At 54.9% G+C, this 26,390-nt stretch overlaps 1 protein-coding gene across 1 annotated transcript; it reads right to left on the bottom strand.

The window, feature by feature from the left end:
* On the bottom strand, positions 1–21,639 carry LOC308525684 (uncharacterized protein). The gene is made up of 12 exons (XM_081100484.1): positions 21,463–21,639; positions 19,729–19,858; positions 18,636–18,730; positions 18,381–18,497; positions 16,194–16,439; positions 15,478–15,668; positions 13,139–13,337; positions 11,747–11,871; positions 9,692–9,778; positions 7,634–7,809; positions 3,956–4,552; positions 1–2,803 (listed from the first exon to the last, which is right to left on the bottom strand). Exons 2-11 carry the CDS (start codon positions 19,805–19,807, stop codon positions 4,458–4,460), a joined length of 1,410 nt encoding a protein of 469 aa, XP_080956610.1. The 5' UTR covers positions 19,808–19,858; positions 21,463–21,639; the 3' UTR covers positions 1–2,803; positions 3,956–4,457.
* Between the last annotated feature and the right edge of the window lie 4,751 nt (positions 21,640–26,390).

Here is a 26,390-nt window from a genome sequence, read left to right as displayed (position 1 = left end):
CGACTCCAACTCATTTTATTACAAACCCATCCTTGTGTTCCAAAATCAATGGCTAATCAGTACAGGTCACAGCACTCAGAGACACAACACTTTTGCACACCCAGTTCTTTGTCAGCACATTAAGGCCAAAGGAAAACCTCTTTATAGATCCCCGGTCCCCAGGCCAAGCCCATCCCAGGAGAGCACCTTAGGAAACCGGAAACCATGTGTCAGGAAACCGGCCATATACACACTAGAGGTGTGACTCCCAAAGAGAAAGATTGATGCCAACTGATGTCAATATAGGCTGTCCCCCAAAAAGGTAAAAAGAGGTAGGGCTGCTGATGGAAAATGAGTCCCCATTGGATTTAAAAATGGGCTGTCCCCCAAAAAGGTAAAGAGAGGTTGGACTGCTGATGGAAAATGAGTCCCCATTGGATGTTAATATGGGCTTTCCCCCAAAAAGGTAAAGAGATGTAGGGCTGCTGATGGAAAATGAGTCCCCATTGGATGTTAATATGGGCTGTCCCCCAAAAAGGTAAAGAGATGTAGGGCTGCTGATGGAAAATGAGTCCCCATTGGATATTAATATGGGCTGTCCCCCAAAGAGGTAAAGAGAGGTAGGGCTGCTGATGGACAATGAGTCCCCATTGAATGTAAATACAGGCTGTCCCCCAAAACAGGTACAAAGAGGTCAGACAACTGATGGAAAATTCTCTCCATTGAATGTACATGTAGTATCCCCCCAAAATGTAGACACATTAACAGCTGATAACGCACTTAATTTTCACTTCTTTTCAGTTTGAACAGATTTGAAGAAATCAGTGAAGACGGTAAGATTTGAACGAAGAGCATGTCTCCACAAGACTTTTTATGGGGACACAGAAAAGTTAAAGTTGAGGGGACCCAACACCCAGCAGTCCAGGAATCGAGGGCAGCTATTGAGAGAGAAGCGTACAAACACCGAACCGAAGGAACGATTCTTGATGTGTGCGGCTCCGTGGCTGCGTCAGTTCTGGTCCAGGCGCTGCTGCTGCTGAAGCAATGGAACCGCAAACACCGAGAATCGCTGTGTTTGGTGTTTCTGCGCATCCTCTGTCCACAGCGGCCCTGGATGCCTGGACTGGGGCCCGTTCGGGACCAGACACTTCATCCTGGATGTGTCCCCATCACAAAGTCCAGAGGACACATCTTCTTGGTTCCAAGCTGAGTCTGGCTTCACCCATTACGTCAAATCCGCTCACCCTGAAAGGAGGGAAAACTGGGTTCTCAGCTGTTAAAGTGCGTGTACATTTGGTGGACAGCCAGGCTGTGGTACATCCATTTGGGGGACACCTCAAAACACATATATTTCATGAGTGCCTACACGGGTATGGAATGTAGTAAATTGGGTTTCTATCCCGGGGAGTGACTCAGAAACAAAGACTCAAAGTGTCATCCTCGATGGTGGACACCGGGGGCTACAGCCACGTTAGCGACCAGGCTGCACCCGCCTCTCGCACACGCTCCCCTCTGCACACTGTGGCCTCTGCTGGGAGGGGACGGGCAGGGCTTCTCTGCGCCAGGCGGAGCAGAGCCCATGATGGTAGAAAAGTGAACCCGGGGGCAGGTCCGGGGCCCAGGAGCCTGCTGGAGAGAGGCACAGGCTGAGGCCACCTGCCTGGACGGCCCCGGGCTCAGGAGTGTGGGGCCCAGGCCTGGCTCGGCAACGCTCTGGGGTAACAGTGAGCCCGACTCCAAGGTCCACCCAGGGCTGCGAGGTCTTGGTCGTCTGGCCGGTCTGGGCTTCCCCGTTCCAAAGTCGCTCCCGACCCCTCAGTCCGATGGGAGAGGGGACCCTGGTGGTCAGAAGGGGCGTCAGGAGTTTGAAGGCTCAGGGGCTGCGGGTCCAAAAGACCAGTCGCCCACAGCCATGCTCATCGTCTGAGCTCCACCTGCTGGTCCCACTCAGCTGTGGCGACGCCCGCCTGCTCTCTAAGTTGTTCCCGTGACTGACGTTCTCAGGGGCCCGTTGGCGTGGGAGCCACGTCCGGTGACTTGCGTGTGCTCTTGGCAGGGAGCCCCTCCCTGTGGTCCTGCCCTGGACCCGTCGGGCTCTGAGAAGCTGACACTGCCAGGACAGGGGCCACGGTGGCCCCTTGCCCTGAACGTCCCGGGCTGAGGCCGAGTCCTGGCAGCCGGGGCTGCAGTCACTGTGTGGTGCTGGGGCTGGAGCTGCTGCGGCCGCCACCTCCCGTGGCCATGGCGGGGCCCTGGCAGAGGCTGCAGGGGAGCCAGCCTCTCCTCCTTTGGGGGAGCCAGTGAGAAGCGCCTCCTGTCCAGTGGTTGGCACTGGGGAGCCTGGCGGTGAAGGAGCTGGGGCAGAGGGTGTGGCTGGCTGTTTCTGCCCCTCGAGTCCTCAGAACCCCCGTCTTCAGGTGACTCCTGTTTGCCGGCCTGTGGCCTGCGGTCCCAAGCAGCTGGGCTGAGGCTAGGCTGACTGCCCTATTTAGGGACAGGCACCAGCGGGCAGCTGTGTGGGAGGTGGGGGGGCAAGGGGGGAATGGGGTGGCCTGGCTCTGCCCAGAGAAAGGCTCTGGTGAGGCAGGGCTGCCTCAGGGCGCACTGGGTGGTCCTCAGGCTCAGCAGGTCTCCAGTTGGGCTTCACATACCGCCCGGCCTTCAGCAGCTTCCCCCGCAGGGGCTGACAGTCCTCCTGCAGGAAGAGCTGGAGGGCATCCTCCCTTTGCTCCTGGCAGGTGCGCCTGCCTGGCCCCCGGTGGTCAGGAGATGAAGGTGTTTCTGAGCAGGTACCTTGGCAGATCATTGGGCACCTGGGAGTGTCCTACAGGGAAGAGAGGAAGGATGGAGAGGACAGAGTGAGGGCAGGAGGATTCTCGGAGAGCCCTCCCCTCCCAGGGCCGCCCCTCACAGGCCACATGGCCAGGACCAAAGTTGCTGCTCCTGCTCAGCCTGTTCACAGCCTAGCGTCACCCCAGCTCCCGCAGCGCCTTTGGTCAGGACGCCAGGCCTGGGTGCTGGGTCAGCAGAGGCATCTGAGTGGTCAAGGCTGCCTCCGTAGAGGGCCCCTCCCTTCAGTATCCGGTCCCCAGGGCCTGGGGCAGGGAAGGACAGTGAGAAATGGGGCTGCAACACCCCATGCCAAGGGGGGGCGACCACACCGAGGCCTAGCAGCAGAGGCAGCGGGGCCCACGGAGCCCAGGGACAGAGGTGGGGCTGCGCCTCACGGGCTGTGGTCTGATTGGGAGGCCCTGGCCGCAGGCCTGAGTGGAGGCCTCCACTCTACCCATCACTCACAGGGCGGGCTCTGAGCAGCTGGGAGAACTTGGGGGACCAACTCACGAGGCTGCACCAAATGTTGGCACAAGGCCAACACATAACTCCTGGGCACACCTGCTGTGAGACACTGTGTCCTCAGATCCCTGATTTCAAAGCACCCTGACCCGAGTCTGCCTAGGACCACTCCACACCTGTGGTCCGGGCCCTCACGGTCCCGGAGGGCACCCTTAGGATTTGAGAACCACGTTGGTTACCACCCGAACAACCCTCTGTTTAAGAAGTCCTCCTCTCCGCATGGTGACTTTGACTGCACCATGAGTTTACCTGGTATTTTGTGCTTTCTGCAATCTCTGAATTTTCTACCATGAACGTATACTCTTGTCAAAGCTAAACAGAATCCCAATTAAAAAAAAAAAAAACATGAGGGCAAAACCCCGAAAAGACCTGCAACTACCTCATCGTGGGACAGGCGATGGCCTCTCCAATCCCAGTGGCACAGGTGTGGGGTGGAGCTCCGGGAGCAGGAGGCCAGGCTGTTTGCACAGCGTAGGCTCCAGGCAGCCCCGGGGCTGTGGGCCCGGAGCCACACCCACTGTGGGGATTGCGGGCCCCTCCTCACTCTCCCAGGACCTGCCCCCCGGCCCCTCAGCCACTCAATGTCACACCCACCATGAAGTCTGAAGCACCCAAATCTTACCGCTTGACATCAGGCCTCCACTGCGTGGTGTCACCTGGAGGAGCAGAGGGGCTCACACAGCCAAGCCAGAGAGACCTCGGGTTTCCAACTGCGCCCACGGGAGACAGGCCGAGGGAGGACCAGGCCGTGCCAGCCCAGGAGTTACAGCCGGTGCAAGAGGCCAAGTAGGGGACACATCAAGCCACTAAGTCAGGGCGATGGTGACTCCTGCTTTGGCGTGGCCTTGTTGTCATGGCGACTGAGGTTTCCATTAGGTTCAGGATTTTTCTGCTTCCAAGCGAACTGGTTTTCTTTGGGCTTTTGTTGTTGTTGTTGTTGTTGGAGTTTTTTTGTTCTTTTAAAAGAAACTTAAAAAATTTTCAGAAATAAAGGGTATATGTTCAAGACAGGGATAAAGGGAAAGGATTATAAATCTTCGTGGTCGGAAAAAAGGGAGAGGCAAGTTAGGGAGGAGAGGGTGGGTGCATTAAATGCAGCTTTTCATGACGTTAGACCAAGTTGGTTACCACCCGAACAACCCTCTGGCCACTGGAGACTTGTCTTTGACCGCAACATGCTTCTTTCTTCTCCAAAAGGCACTCTTGCGTTGTTCCGTCGCTAAATTGTCATCCCGTATAACCAAGGGAGGAAGGATCAAAACACAGAAAACAGCAAGTAAATGAACTGAATAATGGACAAATGACGCTACATTCACCAAATGTACTTGGGAAGTCAGAATCCAGTCCAGCCCGGGAGAGATGGCAACATTCCCCCCAGCACAACCAGCATCAGGGCCCGGTGGACCCTTTCTGCTTGGACTCCAGTCAAATGTTGGAGTGGCAGCTGGAGCCAGGGCTCCACGTAGCACGAGAGGAGCATTCTGTACTGCTCAAGGAGTGGATGTCTTAGACTGCTTTTCCATTTCCATGGGTTACATTATTAAGCAAGGGTGTTTATTGATGTAGGGGGCAGCTTTCCTTACTCATCCGCTTTTTTGTCCAATGTGTTTTTATTGATTTTCAGAGAGGGGGAGGGAGAGGGAGATAGAAACATCAATGATGAGAAAGATGGATCGGCTGTCTTCTGCACGCCCATACTAGTGTGCCCTGACTGGGAATCAGAAGGTGATCTCCTGGTTCATGGGACGATGCTCACCCAAATGAGCCACACCAGCTGCGCTTACTCATCCATTTTAATGACAGGCTCCCTGGCATCCTGTCTCACACACAACTAACTCCTGCTCCCCTCCAAACACTTAGTGGCATGCTTCTGGCCTGCTGCAGGCAGTGAAACAGTCCACCTGGACTCCTCAGTCATAATACTTCTTTTTAAATAGTCCTCACGGGAGGATTTTTTTCCATTGGTCTTTAGAGAGAGAGTGGATGGGAGGACGTAGGTGAAGGGAGGGAGAGAGCAAGAGAGGGAAACATCGATGGGAGAGAGATACATCCACTGGTTGCCTCTCTCACAAACCCTAACCGCGGCCAGGATCAACCCTGCAACCGAGGTATGTGCGCTTGACTGGAAATCTAAGTTGCGCCCCTTCGGTCCTTCGATGCTCTAACCACTGAGACAAACAGCCAGGCTCACTAAGAATTCTGGTACCTCTCACAGCCTCTGATGGCAGGATGTCTTTGCACATAATGAAAATACCTACCTCTATCTGATACCAAAACACCCTCAAACTCAAGCATTCTTCCACAGTAGATGGCGCCGCACCCTCTCCTCTTGGTTTAGCCCTCACAGCCTTTAAGCTCTAGTCTTATGAGAGCAGACAATTGGTCTAGTGACTTCCTCAACACGTCAATCCATGAACAGAAGAGATTTCTCCAGTCCTGATGGAGGATTCAAGTGCACAGCTGCACCTCTGCTATTTCTTCCCCCGCAGCGCCATCTGCTGACACAGCTCACACCACAGAGAAGGGACCCACCCCTCAGTGCTGGGGCCCCAAGTTGGTTGAGCATCTTCAGGGACCACAGCAGCTTGAAGGGCAGGCAGTGCTCACAGCGGTTAAGAGTTCGGGCCCCGGAATCTGTCAGACGCGGGTTCAGGTCCCAGCTCCAACAATGACTCTCTGGGCCAGTGCTGACCCTGGTCAAGCATTCCTGAGCTCCCCTCCCAGCTCTGAACGGGGGACAGGAATGGAGCCGACCTCCCACGGCAACTAGAACTCAAGGAGACAGACAAAGTGGGTCAACTACCGAAAGGCTGCTGAGCCCAGAAAGCCCCCTCGCACGGCTGCCGTTACTAACTGCAGCCCCTGACCTGCTCACTCAGGGATCCAAACCACAGTGGGGATCTGTCAAGCAGTTTTTTCTCAGAAGGTTTTGCTGACTCAATTGGGCTGATTATAGCTCATTCATCAACTTAGCCAATCACACAAGTGGACGTGATACATGTCCAAAAGTGTGAGGAGCCAGTAGGAAAACCCCAGGCCACAGAACCCTCTGGAGAAAACCCATGCTAACAAGGCAGTAAGCTTCATGATCATTTACCTGCACGTGAGCGTTTCCCCGACTTCACCTCCTGTGAGACCGGGAACGCAAGCAGCAGCCCCCAGACAGTGTGTCCGCGTGCGCACACTTCATTTCTGCATCTCGAGTGACACAGCAGGACTTGCAGTGGTGACTGCCACCCGGAATGGCTGCTGCACCCGTCACAGCCACAGGGCGCCTTGTCACAGCCCCGGGTCCTGTCAGGTCCTGTCACCACAGCCCCTGGGAGCCCACGAGTCTCGGGCCTGGCCCCGTCTTCAGAAAGTCCTAGTGTCCTTCATCAAATTGTTAACTTTCTCAGGGGGCATGTTTGGCAGGTTTATCGGCAAATAATCAATAAAATGATATTTCAAAGTGAATGTGAAAACTAAACCACCTTTCAGTCAATGGCTTTGTTTAATTGGTTCTAAGAAGAATCCCCCCACCCCCTCCTCAACCTTCCATCTCTGAAATCAGGGTGCAGCTTGGAGCATCCCTCCCAGTCACTGTCGGCTGGTGGCGATTCTGACAAAACCCTCACTGCCACCACCGGATCACTTTCTTTCTATGAGCACAAAATCGGGCAGCTGACAGCTGACAGCCTCTTAGATCCCAGAAAACACAGGCAGCACATGCAGCTACAAATCCACTGTGGACCCAATGACTCACTCCCATCACAGCCCTCAATGAGCAGGTCCAGCGCCCCCTGGTGGGAGGACTCAGGGCCAGGTCAGGTGGGAGAAGAGAACCACCCCTGCTTTTCAGAGCAACAGCAAGAGCAGAGCCCGAGCCTGGCTGAAGGCCTGGCAGATGTCCACGACGGGTCACATGGGGGCTCCCCCGACAGAAATGGCTAATGCGAGGCCTGGCAGAGACAAGGAGCCCCAAACACATCCTCTCCTGAGCGTGTCTCCGCGGTAACTGTCTGGAGATCCGCTCTGGATATCTGAGGACCCACCACAGTGTACGTGATGGGGAGGCTCCTCATGCTGAAGGAACTAAATGGTTCTGGATGAAACTGCCGCCACAGTGACGTGGGCTTACATGTTCTACTTGGGTGTTCACACACCTGAGGGGGCAGACGGGGGCGTGCGGAGCCCCCTTCAGGCTCCAAGCACACGTTTGCGCACCCAGCTCGCATCTCGTCGGTTCTGCCCTGACCTCAAGGAAGGCCTGAGATCCTCGCCTTCACTGCCCTCCTGCAGCCAGGCCAGCCCCTCCTACCTTTTGGTGCGGGCCCACTGCGGGCGTATCCCTTCTCCTCCCAGTATGAGCACGATGGGGTGGCCTCCAGGGGCCCAGGACGCCCATCTGCGGGTGACTGGGCTTGTCCTCGTGAGCCGTCTCTCTGGCGTTGGAACAATTTGAGGAAGGCTCTGGCTCGACTCCAGCGCTTTTTCCTATTAGGAGTAGAGGGTTAGCACACTGCCAACCCCCACTGCCCCTCCAGCCGGGGAAGCGGCCCTTCCCTTGGGGTTCAGCACCAGGTTCCCCACGAATCTGCATGGCCAGCACCAGGACCATCGCATGTGGCCTCAGGGCGTGGGGCACCATTGGCAGTTCATTCGCACAGAACCAGGGACAGGAGAAGCATTCCTTGTGGCAGAAACCCGCACTAGCCTCTCCGGAAACACAACCTCACATGCAGCCTCCACTCTGCGTCACCGGGAGGCACCGGGAGAGGTGCTGTGCTCATCTAGGTGTGCTGGCAATTGTGCATCCCAGGGCCATGTCAGGGAGAGTCAGGGCCTCCTCATTTCCCACTGGAGCTCCCAATAGGTGAGACAGGGGGCAGACTTAGCCCCTTCCGGGCACTGAGGAATCTGGGTGAGGGGGGAACAGGGTGGGCCCAGTGGGCCATGTGGATGAAAAAGAGTGGACACTGGCTGGTGTTCCCCAGGGGTTAGAGCAGTGGCCCAAGCACTGAAGGGTCAAGGGTTTGATTCTGGGTCAAGGGATTGTACCTGGGTTGCAGTTTTATCCCTGGGCCCACTGGGGGCGTGTGCTGGATGGCAACCAATCAATGTGTCTCTCATATTGATGTCTCTCTCATTGATGTCTCTCTCCCTTCCCCCCAACCCTTTGTTCCCCTCTACTCTCTCCAAAAATCAATGAAAAAAAAATCCTCAGGTGAGGATTGAGCAAAATTAAAATAGCCCTAGCCGGTTGGGCTCAGTGGGTAGAGCATCACTCTATGGACTGAAGGGTTCTGGGCTCCATTCTGGTCAAGGGCACATACCCGGGTTACAGACTCAATTCCCGGTGGGGGGTGTGCTGGTAGCAGCCAATTAATGATTCTCTTTCATCACTGATGTTTCTCTCTCTCACCCTCAGCCTTCTTCTCTGAATTCAGTTAAAATATACTAATATATATACATATACATACATATATATATATATATATATATATATATATATATATAGTAAAATAAAAACAAATCAATGAAAACAGTGAACTTAAAGGGTCATACAGTGCAGCTAAGCGGAAATGGAGGCATTCTAATGTCACAAGAAGCACCGCAGCTGGTTCTAATCCTGGCTCTGCCACAGAGCGACACTGTGCTGACTCAACTCGAGTACTTTCCTCATCGAGGCCTCAATGTCCCCGCCAACACAAGGGACAGGAAGAGGGTGGCAAATTATGTGGTTTTGTGATGTCAACAGAGAGCCCTTGCAGGATTCATGGTGATTTGCCCTCAAGGCTGGGCTGGGGCAGGACAATCTGAAGGCCCAGCTCCTGGGGCTCAGGCCCGAACGCAGGGGAAGGCCTGCTGGACGGAAGCCCACAGCCTCGGGGACCGAGCCGCCCACCACCGGGGCTGCTGCTCTGCAGAAGGGAACGTGTTTGAGAAACACCCTGGCGTCCAGAGACTCCAGAGGAATGTAGGGAAGACCAAGAGGTTCCTGTGACTGAAGACCATGGGTGCTGGCCCAGGTGTCCGGCCCACGCTTCCTTCCCAAAACAGAAACATGGCTTTCTAGGTCCTGAAACCTGGAGACACAGCCTGATAGTCCTGCTTCAGTGGCTCTAATCCAGACGCTCTGCCCCTTCGACCGGACATGGCAGCTGGCATTCGCCACCCTCAGAGGATAACCCCGAGGAAGGCCGGAAAGAAACTCTCAGTTCTTTCAGAGCTGGGAGGGAGGTGCGCTCAGGGGACCTGCCCTAGAGGGGAAGGTGAGGGCCCCACACACTGGGCACTGCTCCACATGGCATTCCCCACTCGTGAAAGAGCAGCTTCCTGTTCTGAGTTGAAGTTCCTGCTGCTGAAATCAACTCACTTCCTAGGAGCAGGACACTGAGCCTCCTTTGGAGCCCCAATTCTGTCCTCTTCCGCCTCTCCTGTAGGCATCGTCTGCCGGGTGTCGCTGGAAACAGAGGAGAAAGAAAGAACAGTCTGGTTTTATATAAAACGTGTCAATGGACTCATCGGCCCTGGCTGGGACCTGGCCCAGAAGGGCCGGCATTTTCCGGGGACTCGGACATCACGGTGCTCATGACCTTCAAGCTCGCCGAGGGGGGAAGATGGGGAGGGGAGCTTGAGGCGTGGGTCCGGGAACCCTAACACATGAGGAGACCTGCTGTAGCACCAAGCAGCAGGCTGGACCACATCTCAGGAGAGCAAGCCCCGAAACATGTGCAACTCAGGATGGCAAACCCGTGGGCCATGACGGCAGAGACCCTGGCTTCCTTGCTTGAACATGAGTCCCCTGGATCGAAGCAGCAGCTCAGGCTCCTTTGGCCATGAGGCTGCCCAGGTCCCACCTAAGACGCGGGCTTTTCTGAGACTTCACCGTGAAGTGAGCAGCTGTGAAAAGCGATGACTCGCAAACCGCTGGGCCCAGGACCACCGACCCTGACCTGCTCCCAGTGGCCTTGGCTCGGCATCTGTTCTTCAAGTCTGTGTTCCTCTCTTCCCTCAGCCGTGCTGCTGGGCCTTATGCTAGAGCGCTTTCCTGTCTGGCTCTGACCGACCCCCACCACTAGGAGCACAAATTCACACAAGACAGGCCCCCAACCCACCCCGGGCTGGGAAGACTCCACTCGGTGCAGCTCAGGAAGCCTGCCCACTCCCTGGCCTCCTGCACACACTGTCTAATGCAAGACCTTCATCAGATCATCCCCCTGGGTACCAGGCCCCGATGCTTCTAGTTGGCACCTACCCAACCTCTGCTGGTCATTGGGACCCGCTGCGCTGAAGAGAGCCAACTCAGGCCACGGTCATTTCCACCCCAAACTACAGTGTGGCTTTCCCCAAAAACCATCCTGGGTAGGTGGTGAGCCAGCTGTAGACGAGCAGAAGAACCCGGGAGAAAAGTGAAGCAGCACCGTGACCCCGCTGGGCTGGGTCAGTGCCCCTGTGGCCACTGTGACCGTGTCCCTCTGTCCCTCCTGGCCAGCCACTCCCCATCACAAGGAAGGACAGTCCCACAGCTCAGCACTGAGGGGTGAAGAGCACCCTGGGCCCACCAGATGCATCTTGGGTCACTTGACTTCCAACCACAAGGTTTCCAGCACCAAGCCTCTTCCTCCTGCCTCCTCTCTGGCAGCTCCCTCGGCCCTTAGACCAGCCTCCCGTAAATACTCACTCCCACGGAATCTGACTCCTTAGCAAGGCATGGAGGCCTTCCCCATCTGAGTGCCCCCTGCTCCAGCCTTCCCTCCTGCCACTGCCTGCACCTTCCCTGCACCCCGACCACCCGTGCTCCACCTTCACGTCCCCCCAACTCCCGCCCCCCCGGCTAGCCCTGTCCCCATCCGGGTCAGCTGCAGAACCCCAACTCCCACACCATGCTTCCTTCTCCGCCTCCTTGGAGCTCCTCAACATCTGTCTGCTGGGCACACAGCTCTGCTCACACGCCATCACCCCTGCCTGTGTGTGGCCACCAGGTCACTGGTTCTGTGCACCTCGCAGGGCCCCCTGCCACAGCCAGGTCCGTGTCACGTCAGCAGAGGGAGGACAACCCTCTCTCCAGCCCCTCAAGCGGAAATCAGACAGAGAACGGGTTCAACCCGTGACCTGGATGGCTTCCCTAGGTACCTCTCTTTGCCTCTGTCATCATTTTTAAACTGAGCTTAATTCCAAAAGCAGATTAAGAAGCGGCTGGCAGTGGGCCATGTCGTTGAAGCCAGCAAAATCCAACCACCGCTCCTTGCAGAATTCTAGAGCCATTCCGGGGAGAGGAGAGCAGGCTGCACTGGGAAGATGGTCTGTTCCCTTGCCCTGGGGACACCAGTTCGCCGGCGGGCTCTCTGCCCAGAACGTGGAGGCCTGGGCTTGGAGCTGGAAGCCCACAGCCCTGTGCGGACAGGTGTCGGTCACCCCTCCCCCTTACACGTTCTCAGTGCAGTGCTGGCCCCATGCGTCCAGGAGGATCTGGTTCAGCTCTTTCAAGGTGTCTATCTCCCTCCTCAGGCGACACTTCTCCTCTTGCCAGTCCTTCTCCGCAAGGGTGAGCGACTGAAACACAGATCAACAATGTCCTCAACACCACGGGCCCCTGTGACTCCACTGCTGGGAAACTGCTCCCAAAAGGAGAAAAGGGCCACGTGCATGAACATGGCCATTTCGGCATGAGCTTCACCAGTCGCAAGGACCAACACAGCCAATGACATGGGGATGGCCGAGTGCACCGGCCAGTCGCGCAGCCCTGCCCACGTGTGGCCACTGAGCACAGAAAACACAGCCAGTCTGAGCAGAGAGGCGCCATCAGTGCAAAATGTACAAGAGGCTCTGAGGACTTGACAGCCATTTTTAAAAAGAATGTAAAGTATCTCATTAGGAAGCAGCCCAAAGGGTGTGGCTCAGGTGGTGGAGTGGCCCCCCACGCACTAGGAGTTCACAAAAGAGATGCCTGGTCAAGGAACACGCCCAGGATGAGGGGTTGATCCCCAGTAGGGGGCGTGCAGGAGGCAGCCCATCAGAGGTTCTCTCTCCTCATTGAAGTTCCCATCCCTCTCTCCCTCTCCCTTCCTCTCTCTGACATCAGAAAAATAAATGCCGGGCTCGATAGGAATTCGGAGCTGAGGTTGCTCAACTCTCCACCCAGAACATCATCGGGCTGGAGTGGCGGGAAAGCCCAAGCTTTGGCTTCAAACAAACTGAGTTCAGACCCAACCTCAGAGGATGAGGATGGGCGCCAGCTCACAAAAGCATTGTGAGAATTCAGTGAGATGACACGGGGAGCACAGAGCAAAGAGCTCAGCCGCGAGGACAGAATGAAAACAGCACTTAGCTGCTTCCATGCATGGCCCCCACCCCCCCGGCCCTGCGAAAAGGAAAGGTCAGGCCCTAACCAGTTTAGCACAGTGGAGAGAGCATCGGACTGCGAACTAAAGGTCCCAGGTTCGAATCCGGTCAAGGACACATGCCCAGTTGTGGGCTGGCACCCCGCGGGGGTGGTGCAGGAGGCAGCGGAACCACGATTCTCTGTCCTCATAGATGTTTCCATCTCTCTCTCCGTCTCCCTTGTTCTCTCAAATCAAGAAAAATAGCTTTAAAAAATACAAAAGCAAAGGTTGGTGAGAGGTCTTTTCTAACACATCCCCTCCAGCCAAGGTGCTTGTCCCCGTTAAATGCCTCTGGCTTCCTCTCGGCCTCTGGGTGACATTCCCACACAGTCTTTGGGCACAGATGCCAATGAGGACCCACTCGGACCTGGCTGAGCCCCAGGCTGTCAGTCCCGGGCTCAGGCCCGGTCCTGAGGCCCACCAGCCCCCGGCCTCACCTCACACTGCATGCTCAGCTTGTAGAGCAAGATTTCCTTGGGCAGTTGCTCCGCCTTCAGGTCTTGGTACTCGGGCTGCCAGATGGCCTGCCAGATCCGCATCTTCCGCTGCACCTGCTCCAGGGTGGCCTGCAGCTCCTGGCAGTGGGAGCGTAGCTCCTCCTGCTCCGCCTGAAGCAGCTCAGTCCAGGAAGTGAGCCTGCGGGTGGAGAGCCACACTGCCCAGGGCTCAGGAGCACTCCCAGCCTCTGTCCCACATACACCTCAATCACACCCCCATCCTCTCTGGGCCTCAGGTTTCCCCTGTGGAAATGAGGGCTGAGCACATTCAGAGGTTCTTAAACTGTGTCCGTTGGGGTTCTATGCGGCCACCCCGGCTGCCACACTCTGGGCTGGGACACAGGACAGGCAGGCTCGGACACAATTCAACAGAGCAGCATGTGAAAAATCCTTCCCATGGAAGGCTTTGCATGTCTGCCTCCTTGGAAAAAGGGTTCTTCGACTGAAACACTTTTGAAAAACTTGGAATCAGATCATCTTTGCTCTGAAACTCTGCCTTTGCCGAGCTCTTCTCCCCAATTCCAAGACCCTTTCTGATCCCAACTCCTGACACAAATAAGAGATTCTGGAGCATTATGTAAAGCCACTGACATCATCATCATCATTATCATCGGCATAATTACCCGACTGGCTTTCCAGGAGTAAGGGTTCTACCTGAAATCTCAACGACCAGAGGCTCATGGACTCCATGTGAACACAGATGGGCCCTGTGAGGCCCACACAGTCTCCGTGATTTAATTTAAAGTAATTAGTTATTCAATATTTCTAAAAATGTTCCGTTTCACATCAACATTCAGCTACCGAGATTCTGGGAGGGTGGGGAGAAAGCATTAAGCAAAGGCCCTAGCAGGGGCAACTTAGCAGTGATAGCATCAGCCTGTGTCCGGAATGGTCACGGGTTGGATTCCCAGTGGCATGTCCCTGGGCTGTGGGATTGCTCCCTGGCATAGAGGGGTGTGTGCTGTAGGCATCCAATAGATGTGTCTCTCCCATCGCTGTTTCTCTCTCCCTCCCTCCGTCCCAGCCCTCCCTCCCTCTCTCTCAGAAGGGCAATGGAAAAAGTATCCTGGGATGAGGATTAAATAATAAGAAGAATAAAAAAGTAGAAACAAAAGGATGGCCTGGCAGCCCGGGTCCGCCCCGCAGCTGACCGCCTTCTGAGGGTGTGTATTATCCACGAGGGCCTGCCCTGCCGCTGACACTCCCTCCCCACCTGCTGGACCTGCCTGGCCCCGCAGGCACCTGACTGTGTAGCCCCAAACATATTAAAACAAGGCTGTGCGAAGGAAGGCTTCACGTGGTCAGGCCACTGGGCTGAAACAAGACCTGGATTTGAGTCCTGACTGGGCCACTACACTCAGGACTGGCCCGAACAAGTTATTGAATCTCTCTGAGCCTCTTTCCTCATCTGTTTGAAGAGAAGGATAAAAACGCAGTCAATTCTCAGGATTCGCGGTATAATGTCCTAGGGAGCCCCCGCGAGCACTGAGCAGTGTAGACTGCAACTGTCCCCACCAGTTCCTGTGAGTCTCTGGCCACATTTCTGTCAACCAATCAAGACATAAGGACGCTTTGTGCCATATGCTCACTGGGACAGCCAACAGCACCAGACCTCGGGCCGGAACGACCCTCATGTGCCACTCGGATATTTTCCCTGAGGCCCAGCGCAGCGTGCACTTGGGACACTAGACAGCACTGCAGCACTCCACCTGGGGGCCGTTTCAAACAGCGAAATCGCCACCAAAAAGCAAGAGAAGAGGACTCCATGGCACTCCATGGACCACAGCAGGGATGCTCGTGTGGAGTATGAGAGCTGAAACAGGCAGGAGTCAGAGGCCTTGTTCAACCGCAGCTGCAAATGTGCACATCAGGCGATCCCAGGATCTCGCCCTATGGACAGGCCCCTGACAGGACATGGGGACCGATGGGGGGTGACAAGTGTATCTCAACGAGGAGGTGAGTTCGCCAACAGGGAACGCGGGAATGACGGGGAGCAAGCATATGTCCTTCTGGAATGGCTGGTGAGAGAGGATGAAGATGGCCGTGCCCGACACAGTCATCCCCATCATCCATGTGGGAGGGGCGGTCACCCACACCTGGACGATGCTCCATCCCAGCCACCAGCTGGAGGCCCTTCCCTCCTGACCATCAGCTGTGACCGTGACAGGGCAGGTGAAAGGGCACCATTACCAGGGGACTCCCCTGAGCTGAGCGCAGCGGGAGCTGAGGGAGCTGGTGTGACTGAAGGCGGAGATGCTACTGCAGGGGCGGGCGGGTACCTGTCTTTCTCCTGCCGCAGCCTCTCCTCCTCTCCGTGGTTCTCTCTGGCGGCGGCCAGGGCCTTGGCCTCCTGCTCCTGCTTCAGGGCCTCCTGGGCTTCGGGCCCCTGCTTCTCCTGCTGCCCCGGCTCCTCCAGCTCCCTCTCCTCGGCCCCCTGTTGGTTCTGGGGGCCCAGAATGGAAGGATCCTCCTGCCGAGGGAAAAGGTGAGGATGCCTCACTGGGTGCAGGCCCCGGGGAGCAACAGACCCCATATACCTGCACCCCCACACGCAGTGAGGGGCCAAGAGCAGGGCAAGTGCAGACCCCAGAAGAGCAGGGACCCTCGGGGCAGGCAGCACCCGCTGTGCTGAGTGCGGTTCCCCCAGCGCTGAAGGAACTGCGCTGGCCGGGCCCACATGGTGCTACGGGAGCCCTGCGCCCTCTCCACACTCGGGACCTTTAGGGGCACAGGATGCCCGCTCTCTGGATCAGCTCCTTGGCTGCCCTCTGTGACCACATGTAAAAGCCTATTTTTTTAAAAGGACATAGAGATCAACCAAAGGACTTCTATGTCAGCATATAGGCCTAACCAATGGACACGGACAACACGGGGCTGAGAGCATGAGTTCCCTCCCCACACCAATAGGGGGCAATGTGGGGATATGGACACATATGTAATAACTTAATCGACTGTGGTGGCTGGTAAGCAAGGAGGCATGGAGGAGTGCGCTTGCCTCTGAGGCTTGGACTCTTCGCGGGGATGTGGGTGTCCTCAGGAGCGCCAGGGCCCGGCTGAGATGGCAAAGGCCGAGGGCAAGCGGTGTCCTCAGAAGAGCCAGGGCCCGGCTGAGAAGGCAGCGGCCGAGGGCAAGCGGGCCCCAGCAGAAAAGCACCTGGAGGCGGACGCCGCAGCGGGGTGCTGGGTGGGGAGTAGAAGAATCGCGAGCCCCAGGCCGCCCCCGCACTGCTCGCTGCAGGACCTGCGGGTGGAGATGCTGGTGGTTATCTGTGCCTCGCTCCCCATCACCGCCCTGGCCAGCCTGGCCCAGGTCTGCACCAAATTCCGCCGCACCCTGCACATCGACAACATCTGGAGACGGCGCTTCCGGGAGGAGGTTGGCGTTTGTGAAACCTTGCAGAATCTGGAGGCAGTAGGCACGTCTTACCGAGAAGTCTATGTGAAGGTGTTCCACCCAGACAGACACATTTTGGGTTTGTGGGGGCGAGATATTGAGCTCTATAAAACACTGCTGTATGTAGCGGTGGACGGCTTAGGCATTACTGGTTGGACGTACAGGCCTGGTCTTAACACCCATGTGGACGGCCCAATGCAATTCAAGCCCGCATTCCGAATCCGCCTGACGGAGCGGAAATCAGCCACGGTGGAGTGCATGGAAGGCCGCCACCGCAGGCCCCACAGCCGCCACCTGCAGCTTCGGAAGGACAGGCTCTTCTCCCTCCAGCGCCAGAAGAGAGACCACGGAAGGGATTCACCCACGCGGCTTAGGGAGGAATTCGGGACTGCGGGCGCTGATATGGAATGTCACAGTCAGTGCGGCATCACTGCTGGACCTACCGCCGCCTCTACCTCCTGCCCAGCCACCCGGAGGACCTCATCAGGCCAGGCCTCTTCCAAGGCAAATGCGATCGGATCGCTTGGGCCTCACGATTTTCATGCTCAGCTTCCACGGGAAGTGTGCCAGGCTCACGCACAGCACGGGAATCGCATTCCACATATTAGAGATCCACCTCACGCGCTGCATCCAGCTGCGAGATGGCGAGATCTTCCGCGACTTCCAGGAGCTCTCCCGCGTGGTCCGGGAGATGGAGGAGCAGGTGCTCCAGGAGCAGCAGCAGCAACAAGAAGACGGGACCGAGGAAAGCGAGGGCCATGGCTGGCAGAGCCCCGCCCAGCCCAGCGTAGGGGAGTCCGGGGCTGCAGCTGCAGAGGAGCACCCTGTCCCGTTTGTTCTGCCTGTGGGCGTGAGCCCAGGGGACCAGAACTACCCCTGGACCTGCAGGATGTGTTTCTATGGCATGGAAACTGTTCCCGTATGTCCCTCACACTGGCGCTACCCTGGAGTCGTCATCCTGTTCGATGAGAACCACTTGGGGTTCATCGATCTGGAGGAGAAAGCCTTCATCCTGTTTGGCAGAGTCCAGAACACCTTCCAGAATGTGGAGGCAGCATCCCCGCAGGCCTTCCTGGGGATGCTCAAGAACATTCACCCCCGACCACGTTTACCACCCAGAGAGGATATCTGATGTTTAGAGAGAGTAGGGGAGAGAGGGAAAGAAAGAAAGAATCGATGTGAGAGAAACACATCAGTTGGTTGCCTCCTGCCCAAGCCCGGAACAGGGCCAGGCTAGGTAGGGGCCAGCAATCGAGGTCGAAATAAACCTTAAACCAGTGGTTCTCAACCTTCCTAATGCTGCGACCCTTTAATACAGTGTCTCATGTTGCGGTGACCCCCAATTTCATTGTTACAAATTGAACATAATAAAAGCATAGTGATAAATCACACAAAAAAATAATAACTTAATCAATAAAAATATTTTAAAAATAAAAGAAAAAGAAAAAGTACATAGCACAGCAGTCAGGATACAGAATATCTGAACAACACTAGCAGCCAACTGACCCTGATATTTACGGAACAACCATCGAATGGGCACAGCCAGCAGCACCGCCCTCCTCCTCCCCTCAGTCCTGTCAACCACCACCAAGATGGCCAGTGTCCCAGGGAGGCAACACCTGCCCCCGCGGCCGGCAGTGGCTGAGAATTGCTGGTCTGAGCTGCAGCTGAGCGAGGGAATATGGTCACCCAGGAATCACTGATCAATGACCAGGACACGGCTGTGATCCCGGAGGCTCCCTCGGGCAGGCGGGGGTGCCAGGGGGACATGCGCTCTGGAGGGCCTACCTGCGTGGCCCTGGAGGGCCTCACGGTGTTGGCGATGTTAGACTGGGGTTCTCCCTCCAGCTCTTCCTTTTGGCTGTTGGCCTTGTCCTGGGTGAGTTGGGTCCCCAACTCTTCCAGCTGCAGAGCCAAAGACCCAGCCCGTGACACAGTCAGGTCACAGAGTGAACTTGGCTTGAGAGCAAACCCCAAACCTGTCACCCCACGGGACACCTGGCCACCGGCTTGCCCGTCTATTCCGGAACCGCCCACCGTTACCTCTTTCCGGAGCTGCTGGTTCTCCTCCTGCAGCGTCTTTACTGTGCCCCGGAGGGCATGGGTATTCTCCTCCAAATCAGTGATCCGCGTGCAGGCTGAAGAGCAAAGTGGAGTCAGAGCCCAGCTTCCAGGGCCTCCACTTCCCCTCTCTGACTCTGGCCCCGAGAGGACCATCCCCCCAGACGGCCACCCCCCCGACCCCGAGGCCAAGGTGTGAGGGCCGGGGATGGTCAGCTGGGTGTCGTACACAAGGTGCTGCCGCTGTTGGTTGTGGCCCCTGTGCTGGCTCAGCTGGGGGCCGGTAGGGGAGCCATCCAGACCTTAAGAAGAAGGCAGGTGACCGTGGAGAGGCCAAAGCAGAAGTTCCAAACGTTGGAACTTCTGGAACCACTTTTTACCGAGTTCTAACCTGACTGTCTAGTCAAGGATTTCAGAGACTCACAGAGATGGCAAAGACATGGCATGGTCCGGGCCAGCCGTCAGAGTGGGGGGGGGGGGGGGCTGGGTGGCTCAGCTGGGGAGTGGGAGGCACGGTAATTGACCAGTATGCCTGCGGGGGGTAGCGGATCTGGGGCGCGTGTGTCGAGGACTTGCCACCCGTGGGTTAGGTCCTTCGGGAGGAGAGGTCATTGAGCAGTCTCTGCCCAGGGAGACAGAGTGCAGACTGCACCCATCTGCCCGAGGAGGACATGAATGGAGGAAATCAGCCCAGGCCTCTGTTATAATGCAGGTGAGTGAGCACTGGGGAAGCTCCTGCCATCCAGAGCTTTCAATCCCCCACGGACAGATCTAAGACAGCCTCTGGTGTCAGCGTGCTGTCATCTGGAAGCTCCCGGGACTGCCCACACGGGCGCTGAGAAATCTGAATCTACTTACTTGTAGTTCATGTCCTGACTTTGAGGCTGCCAGGCCCCTCATGTTCCCCTTGGGTAGAATGGCAATGAAACGGTCCCAAATGGCCCCTGAATCACACCCTACTGACTTGGGCTGAGGGTGGGCTGACCCAGGAGATTCAGAGCCAAGGGCTCAGCTCCCTGGGTGAGGGAGAAGCCACAGCCAGGCTGGCTCCCCGGCGCCAGGGGTTGCTGCCTACCTTCTATCAGCAGCTCCAGCTCCCAGCTCTGGTGGGCGGGCTGGTTCCTCCTCTGGACCTGTTCAGCCTCGAGGGCCATGATGTCCCCCAGCAGCTCCTCAAGGAACTGCTGGGGGATGTGTCCACGATCCTAGTGCAGGAAGAGGGGTGGGGTGAGGATGCGCACCATGGAACCCGCTGGCCTGCCCCGCCCCAGTGCAGCTACCCTCATTCCCCAGGATGAAGGGCCTCCATGCACCTGCTCGCTTCCTAGAGCACCGCTGCACACAAGGGACTCCAACACAGGGTCCTTCTGGGAGACCTACAGCCACTAAAAGACATGCTGACCCCGTTGTAGGTGATGAAGACCCATGAGGCCTCTGTGGTGTCTGAGCAAAGTGACGCACAGCACAGGGCTGTAAAGCAGGTGACAGGAGGACGGGGGGCTCTCAGGCCCCTTAGCTGGTTTACCATGTCTTGGAAAGGCCGTAGGGACTCCCAAATCACAGCTCGGCCCACATCCTAGTTGCCAGCAGAAACCCTTATTGCCAGTCACCCACCTACATCCATCCTTACAGAAAGCAACACAGCAGTCAGGCCCTATCCGTTTTTTTTTTTTTTTTTTTTAACAACCTATAGAATAAAAGCCTAATATGCTAAGTGTCCGGTCATCCATTCAACCAATGAAAGCATAATACACGAATGATATGCTAAGGCCACTCAACAGCTTGCTATGACGTGCACTGACCACTGGGTGGCAGACGCTGCAACTGGCAGGTTGGCTTGCTGCTGGGGTCTGGCTGATTGGGGCTGAACTAGACAGGCCTGACATGCCCTGGGGCCCTCCCAGGGTCCCTCCCCACTAGCCAACCTCCTGTGTCCCTCCCCGCCCTCATCATATACCAGTGGAGTCCCACTGCCTCGCCTATGCCCTCTCGCAATCTGGGACTCCTCAGGGGCTGTCAGAGAGCCAGTTTCAGCCCAATTCCCGTAGGCCAGGCCAAGGGATCCCAATTGGTAGAAGGGAAGCCATGGACCTGCCGCCAGTGGACACGGTTCTGGTCAAAGCCTGGCAGCGGGAAAGGTTTGTTCACAGACTTGGGAGTCACCTGGACACTGTCTCTCTGCCCATCCCGGCCCTGCGCCAGGTGCCCTCTGTCCTTGCACAGTCACTCCTCACAAGAGCCCTGAGGGGGAGGCAGGGACAGTCCCTTCTCACACAGGAAGAGGCTCTGCACTCACCGACTCTACGACCACCGACTCTTCTTACTCCAACTCTTCAAACGGACTCTTCACACACTGACAATTCGCACAGACTCAGCACCACCAACTCCGCACCACCAACTCCGCAAACACCTACTCCTCACCCTCCAACTCCACGCCCACCGACTCCACGCCCACCGACCTCACACCTAACATTCCACTGTCTCCATGGCTCCCCAACCAAACTGCTCTAGGCCAAGCATTCTAAACGGCTCTGCCAGAGGCTCATGCCCCATGCCAACTGCTTTAGGAATACGCAAAAATTAGGAAACACTCCCCATCAAGATTAAGATCTATCTGGCACATAAAATATAAAGAAACATAAAGGTTATGTTTATAGATCCTATACCATTATCAATGGAAATTAACCACTTCATTCTGATATGTCTGTCTATGTTTCAAAAAATTATTTTTTCCCATCAGCCACATTACAGAAATTTGATTCGTTCCTTTCAGGGAACTACACAATCATTTTATTTTGTGAAGTCTTACCTACAGAGCCCAGCTCGGAAATTCTCACCATCGACTGTCAATAGTTCATACGTAAGACCCCTCAAGTCCACCAGTCAATTGCCTAAAAAACAATTTGACAGCCCACTCACTAATGTGTAGTTTATAAGAAAAATGAACAAAGTAAAGCTATATATTTGAGAAATATTTTATATACATATATATTTTTAAAAATATATATTTTATTGATTTTTTACAGAGAGGAAGGGAGAGGGATAGAGAGAATCATTGATGAGAGAGAAGCATCGATCAGCTGCATCCTGCACACTCCCCACTGGGGATGTGCCCACAACCAAGGTACATGCTCTTGACCAGAATCAAACCTGGGTCCCTTCAATCCCCAAGTCAGCCCTCTATCCAGTGAGCCAAACTGGCTAGGGATATACTTTATATATTTTAAAAAAATATATCTTTATTGAGTTCCGAGGGGAAAGGAGAGATAGCGAGAGAGAAATATCAATGATGAGAGAGAAGCATTGATCAGTTGCCTCCTGCACGCCCCATAATGGGGATCAAGCCCCCAACCAGGGCATATGCCCTGACTGGGTATCTAATGGTGACCTCCTGGTCGTAGTGATACACTCAATCACTGAGCCGTGCCGGCCGGACTGGAAAATATTTTAACAAAAGGACTTTGTACGTAGCTTTCAGTGCAAGGAGTACTAAATTAGCACATGCAAGAAAGACATTTAGAGAACAAATATACAGGCACCCTCAGAACAGAATTTAAACATTTAGGCTGCCAATCAATTATTTCTAAACTAGTAATGGTTTACTTGGGTTAATTAAAATACTCATTCTTAATTTAAGACAAATTTAAATTGTTTAAAGTAGATGAAATCTTTGGACTTAGATTGGGGGTGGGGGGAGAGTACTGATTAGCATTTCGATTCATTATCCAGCTCCAATGACTGTTATAAAATTACTGAAAGTGAATCTGGACAAGCAATGGGTCCGGGCTGCTGGTCACTCCTTGAGCCAATGAGAAGAGACAGGGTTGAGATCATTTATTCCATGAATGCAGCAGAAGGAGAGAGCAGCAGGTAACCCACAAACGTCTGCTCTACCCCCTGTCCCCCTCCCCCAATAAGCCAGCTGCTTATCTTGGGTAGAAGGACAAAGATCACACGGGAAAGCAGACATTTCAGGCCTGGGAAAGTAGGAAGGTATAGTGGTTACAGGTTACAGGCAACTCGGGCTGGGTGTTGGCAGATGCCGGGTGGCTCTTGGTCCAGATTACAGGCAACGAGGTTGCTGATCTAGGCCTTTCTCAGAAAGGAGGGTGGCCTGCATTCCCTTGTTAGCTCCCATGTCCCAGGGCGGACAACTCTCCACCAGATCAGAACGTGCTTTCCCTCATTAGAACAGAACAATCATGCTTAACAGAGCACCATTAATATTCCTTGTAATCATAGCGAGTCCCCAGCAGTTTATTCCTGCCCGGAACAAAAGAACAAAACTGAAAAAAATCCCACCTAAAGTGGTTACTTTTTCATACTTATCTCAATCAATTCCTCGTACAGAAGCTATTCCATAAATCTAACCGCCTTCATTTGTGGGCAGCATGATGAGATTTCAATTCATGTCCAACGAAATGTGATCTAACCTGGAAACAAATTTATAGATGCAGTGACCTGAAGTGAGAACACAGCGAATAACATATACTTTAAGGAATCTTGAGATAATGAAAATTATTTATCATTATGCAAATCAAGATTTCAAGAACAGTTGAATTGATGAGCTTATGCCAAAGGGATATAAACTGGATGATAAAAATTCAAACTCTCTGCTCCCCGTTTTCAGGGCCAACATTTTAGAGAAACGATGCAAAAGTTATGAACCTAGTGCTATTTTTAAAGAAAATACATAAGAATGACACAGAAAACAGGATGAGGCCGACTGAAACCACAAAAGAGTGAGCACAAGCCTGGCACAGTGATGAGCACATTGCACACATTGCATCTCATTCACTCAACTCAAAGTCATCAAGGTGTTCCATGAACTCCCATGGACTGAGCTGTATTTTGGACCACGGATATGCACAAAGGTTAGGAGTCACAGAAAGTTTTCTTTCCTAAAAATTGGTCCACGACCTGGCCGGTGTGGATCAGTTTGCTGGAGCATCATACTCTACACGGAAAGGCTGTGGGTTCAATTCCCGGTCAGGGCACATACCTAGGTTGGGCGTTCAGTCTCCAGTGGGAGTGTGTATGAGAAGCAACCAACTGATGCTTTTCTCTCACATCAATGATTCTCTCTCTCAAATCAATAAGCACATCCTTGCCATAGGATTTAAAGAAAAAGTGGGTTCCATTAGGTCGTAGAAAGTCATTCTCAAATTTTCAGTTATCAATTCTTACCGACTTCTCCAATAGTTTCAAAGAATACCTTGAAGCTAACTAAACCAGGAATACCATTCTTTTCTTTATACAAGCAGGTTTACCGGCACCCGAGCCTTGTCGGCCTGGTCCAGTGGTTGAGTGTCAACCTATGAACCAGAACCAGGCAGTTATGGTTGGCTTCCAGGTTGGGGCCCATGTCCCAGTTGTGGCCTCCATCCCCAATGGGGGGTGTCCAGGGACAGCCAATCAATGGTTCTCATCATTGGCGTTTCTCTTTCGCGCTCCGTCTCCAGTTTTCTGTGAAGTCAAGAAAAGTATATATAAAATAAGAATTCTCCTCAGAAAAATGAATAAAGAAGTAATGGTAGAGGACGCCCTGACTGGAGAGGGCGGTGGGTCTCTGCTGTGGTCCCACGTAAACATACCTGGGGAGGTTACATAGAAAAGCCCCTCAACTGCTGGGCTAACGCCTCTGGTCCTGGTGGGCCCTCTTCCAAAGTGGTCAGAAGGTCTATGGTGATTCTGCTGCACAGCTGAGTCCAGCACCACCGGCTAAGTGTGGGGGATGCTGATCTCACAGGGACACACTGCACACGGGCCCCTCACAGGGTCTCACCGCAGAAACACAGCTGCCATTCGATCCCTCGCAACTCTTGCTGACCAGGCCGGGCACCCGACTCGCGGCTCCAACTACCTCCCAGCCTTCCACGGTGGGTCCACGTCCACAGGGCACTCACTTCCGCTCTTAGCAATTTCCTCAGTTTCTCCACAGGCTCAGGCTCACAGCCCGGAATCCTCTGTACGCCACTGCTCTTCAGAACCAGCATCGTTTCCAGCACGCAGCGAACCTTAAAAACATAAGGAAAAGAAAGAGAGAGCCATCCATTTCAAACGGTCATCACTTCAACTTGGGAAGAAACAAACCAACTCTGCACGTGGCCACCACTGCTGATAATCCCGATGGTCGTAGGCAGACCATCCCCACTCCAGCCTCTGCAGCCTTTTAACATGACCCGGCACCGGACTCCCGCCAGACCTCCACCGGGGCCTGGACCACTACCCACAGAGCTCCCCTTCCCTCTCCTGCTCCCCTCCACCCCCCTCCTCCCACTCGTTCTCCCCCCTCCCTGCACTCCTCCCTCCTGGCCCTGGGCTCTGAGCCACCCATCCTCTCCACGACATTGGCCATTCCTTCCCCACTCCTGGCCTGTACCCTCTTTAACTTTTCAACTGGAAAGAATGTCACACTGAGAGAAAAGTCGCAAGCAGAATTCAGAGACCTCCCAGAGAGCCCTGTCTGAGATTTCTCCAAGTATTCACTTTTCAGTGAGAGCATTCACACAGCATCACACCCACCCATGCACAGTGTCCACTGCGTATGTTAAGGGCTGTGCGTCCTCAGAGGGCTCAGACCACAGCACATCCCAGTGAGCATTTCAGGTTTCAGGATGGTCCCGTCCTCCCTTCTGAGCCTGTGTCTCCTGCATGTAGTGCTGTCCACTAAAGGCCCAGCTGAGAACATGCGCTGACCCCACCTTCCCTCCCACCCATTCTCCGCCTGGTCAGTTCCAACTCCCACACCCTCTCCCACACCCACGTCCACTACCACAGAGCTAATCCTCCCACCACCATCTCTGACCCCTGAAGAGGGTCTTCCTGCCTGACCACCTCCGTCTTCTACGTTGTAGCCAGGGTGACCGTTAGCACGAACCCTTCCCAGTCCATTTTCCCACTCAGAACCCTCCAGGTGCCTCCAGGATCAACACCCAAGTCCTTGCAACGGCCTCTGCCCTGCTCCCCTGTGGGCCCCACACGCACCCTCTCCCTGCTCCTCACACATCCCTCGGGGCTCCCCCGCCCTCCCCTATCTCTGATCTGCACAAAAGGAAAAGAGGCAGGAGCTCTGCTCAGCCCTGTGTTCTACAAGGGGAAACTGAGGCTTGGAAGACTCAGGTCACATTGCTGTCCACTGCTGAGCCAGAAGTCCAGGTCGCTGACACCTGGCCCTGAGCCACACGGCCTTCCTCAGTGAACATTTGTTGAACAGATGAGTGTGAATTAAATTGAATCTTAACTCACAAAAGACCCGAATTTTAGTAAAGGAATAAGGTTTGCTCACACACTCACGATAAAAACATCTTCATCCCAGGAGCAGACGATAACAGATGGCTAGGGCATGGCACACAGCATTTCCCCACTTATTTCACCTGCTGCTCAGCATCTGCGCACTTAGGCACTTAGGAGGCAGGTCGAGGGACCCACCGTCCCTGGTCTGGTCCCGGAACGTGCTGCCTGCCCCGCTGGCTTTGCCCTGGTCTCTCTGATCATTGTCAGGGACATAGCATCCTGTTTTCTCAATGAAAATCCCCAAGATCATGGTGCTGGTAGTTTCAGTGTCTGCTGAGGGCCTGCTTTCTCGCTCATTGCCAACCTTCCCTTCACTGGGTCCTCACTTTGTGGAAGGGGCACTAATGCCAGTCAGGAATGCTCCACTCTCATGACCTAAGCACCACCTCCAAACACCATCACATACAGCATATGGTTTCCACATGGGAATTTTGGGGCGGA

Source organism: Myotis nattereri (assembly GCF_964212035.1).
Source record: "Myotis nattereri genome assembly, chromosome: 10".
Lineage (NCBI taxonomy): Eukaryota > Metazoa > Chordata > Mammalia > Chiroptera > Vespertilionidae > Myotis > Myotis nattereri.
This window is presented reverse-complemented; position numbering and strand designations above follow the sequence as displayed.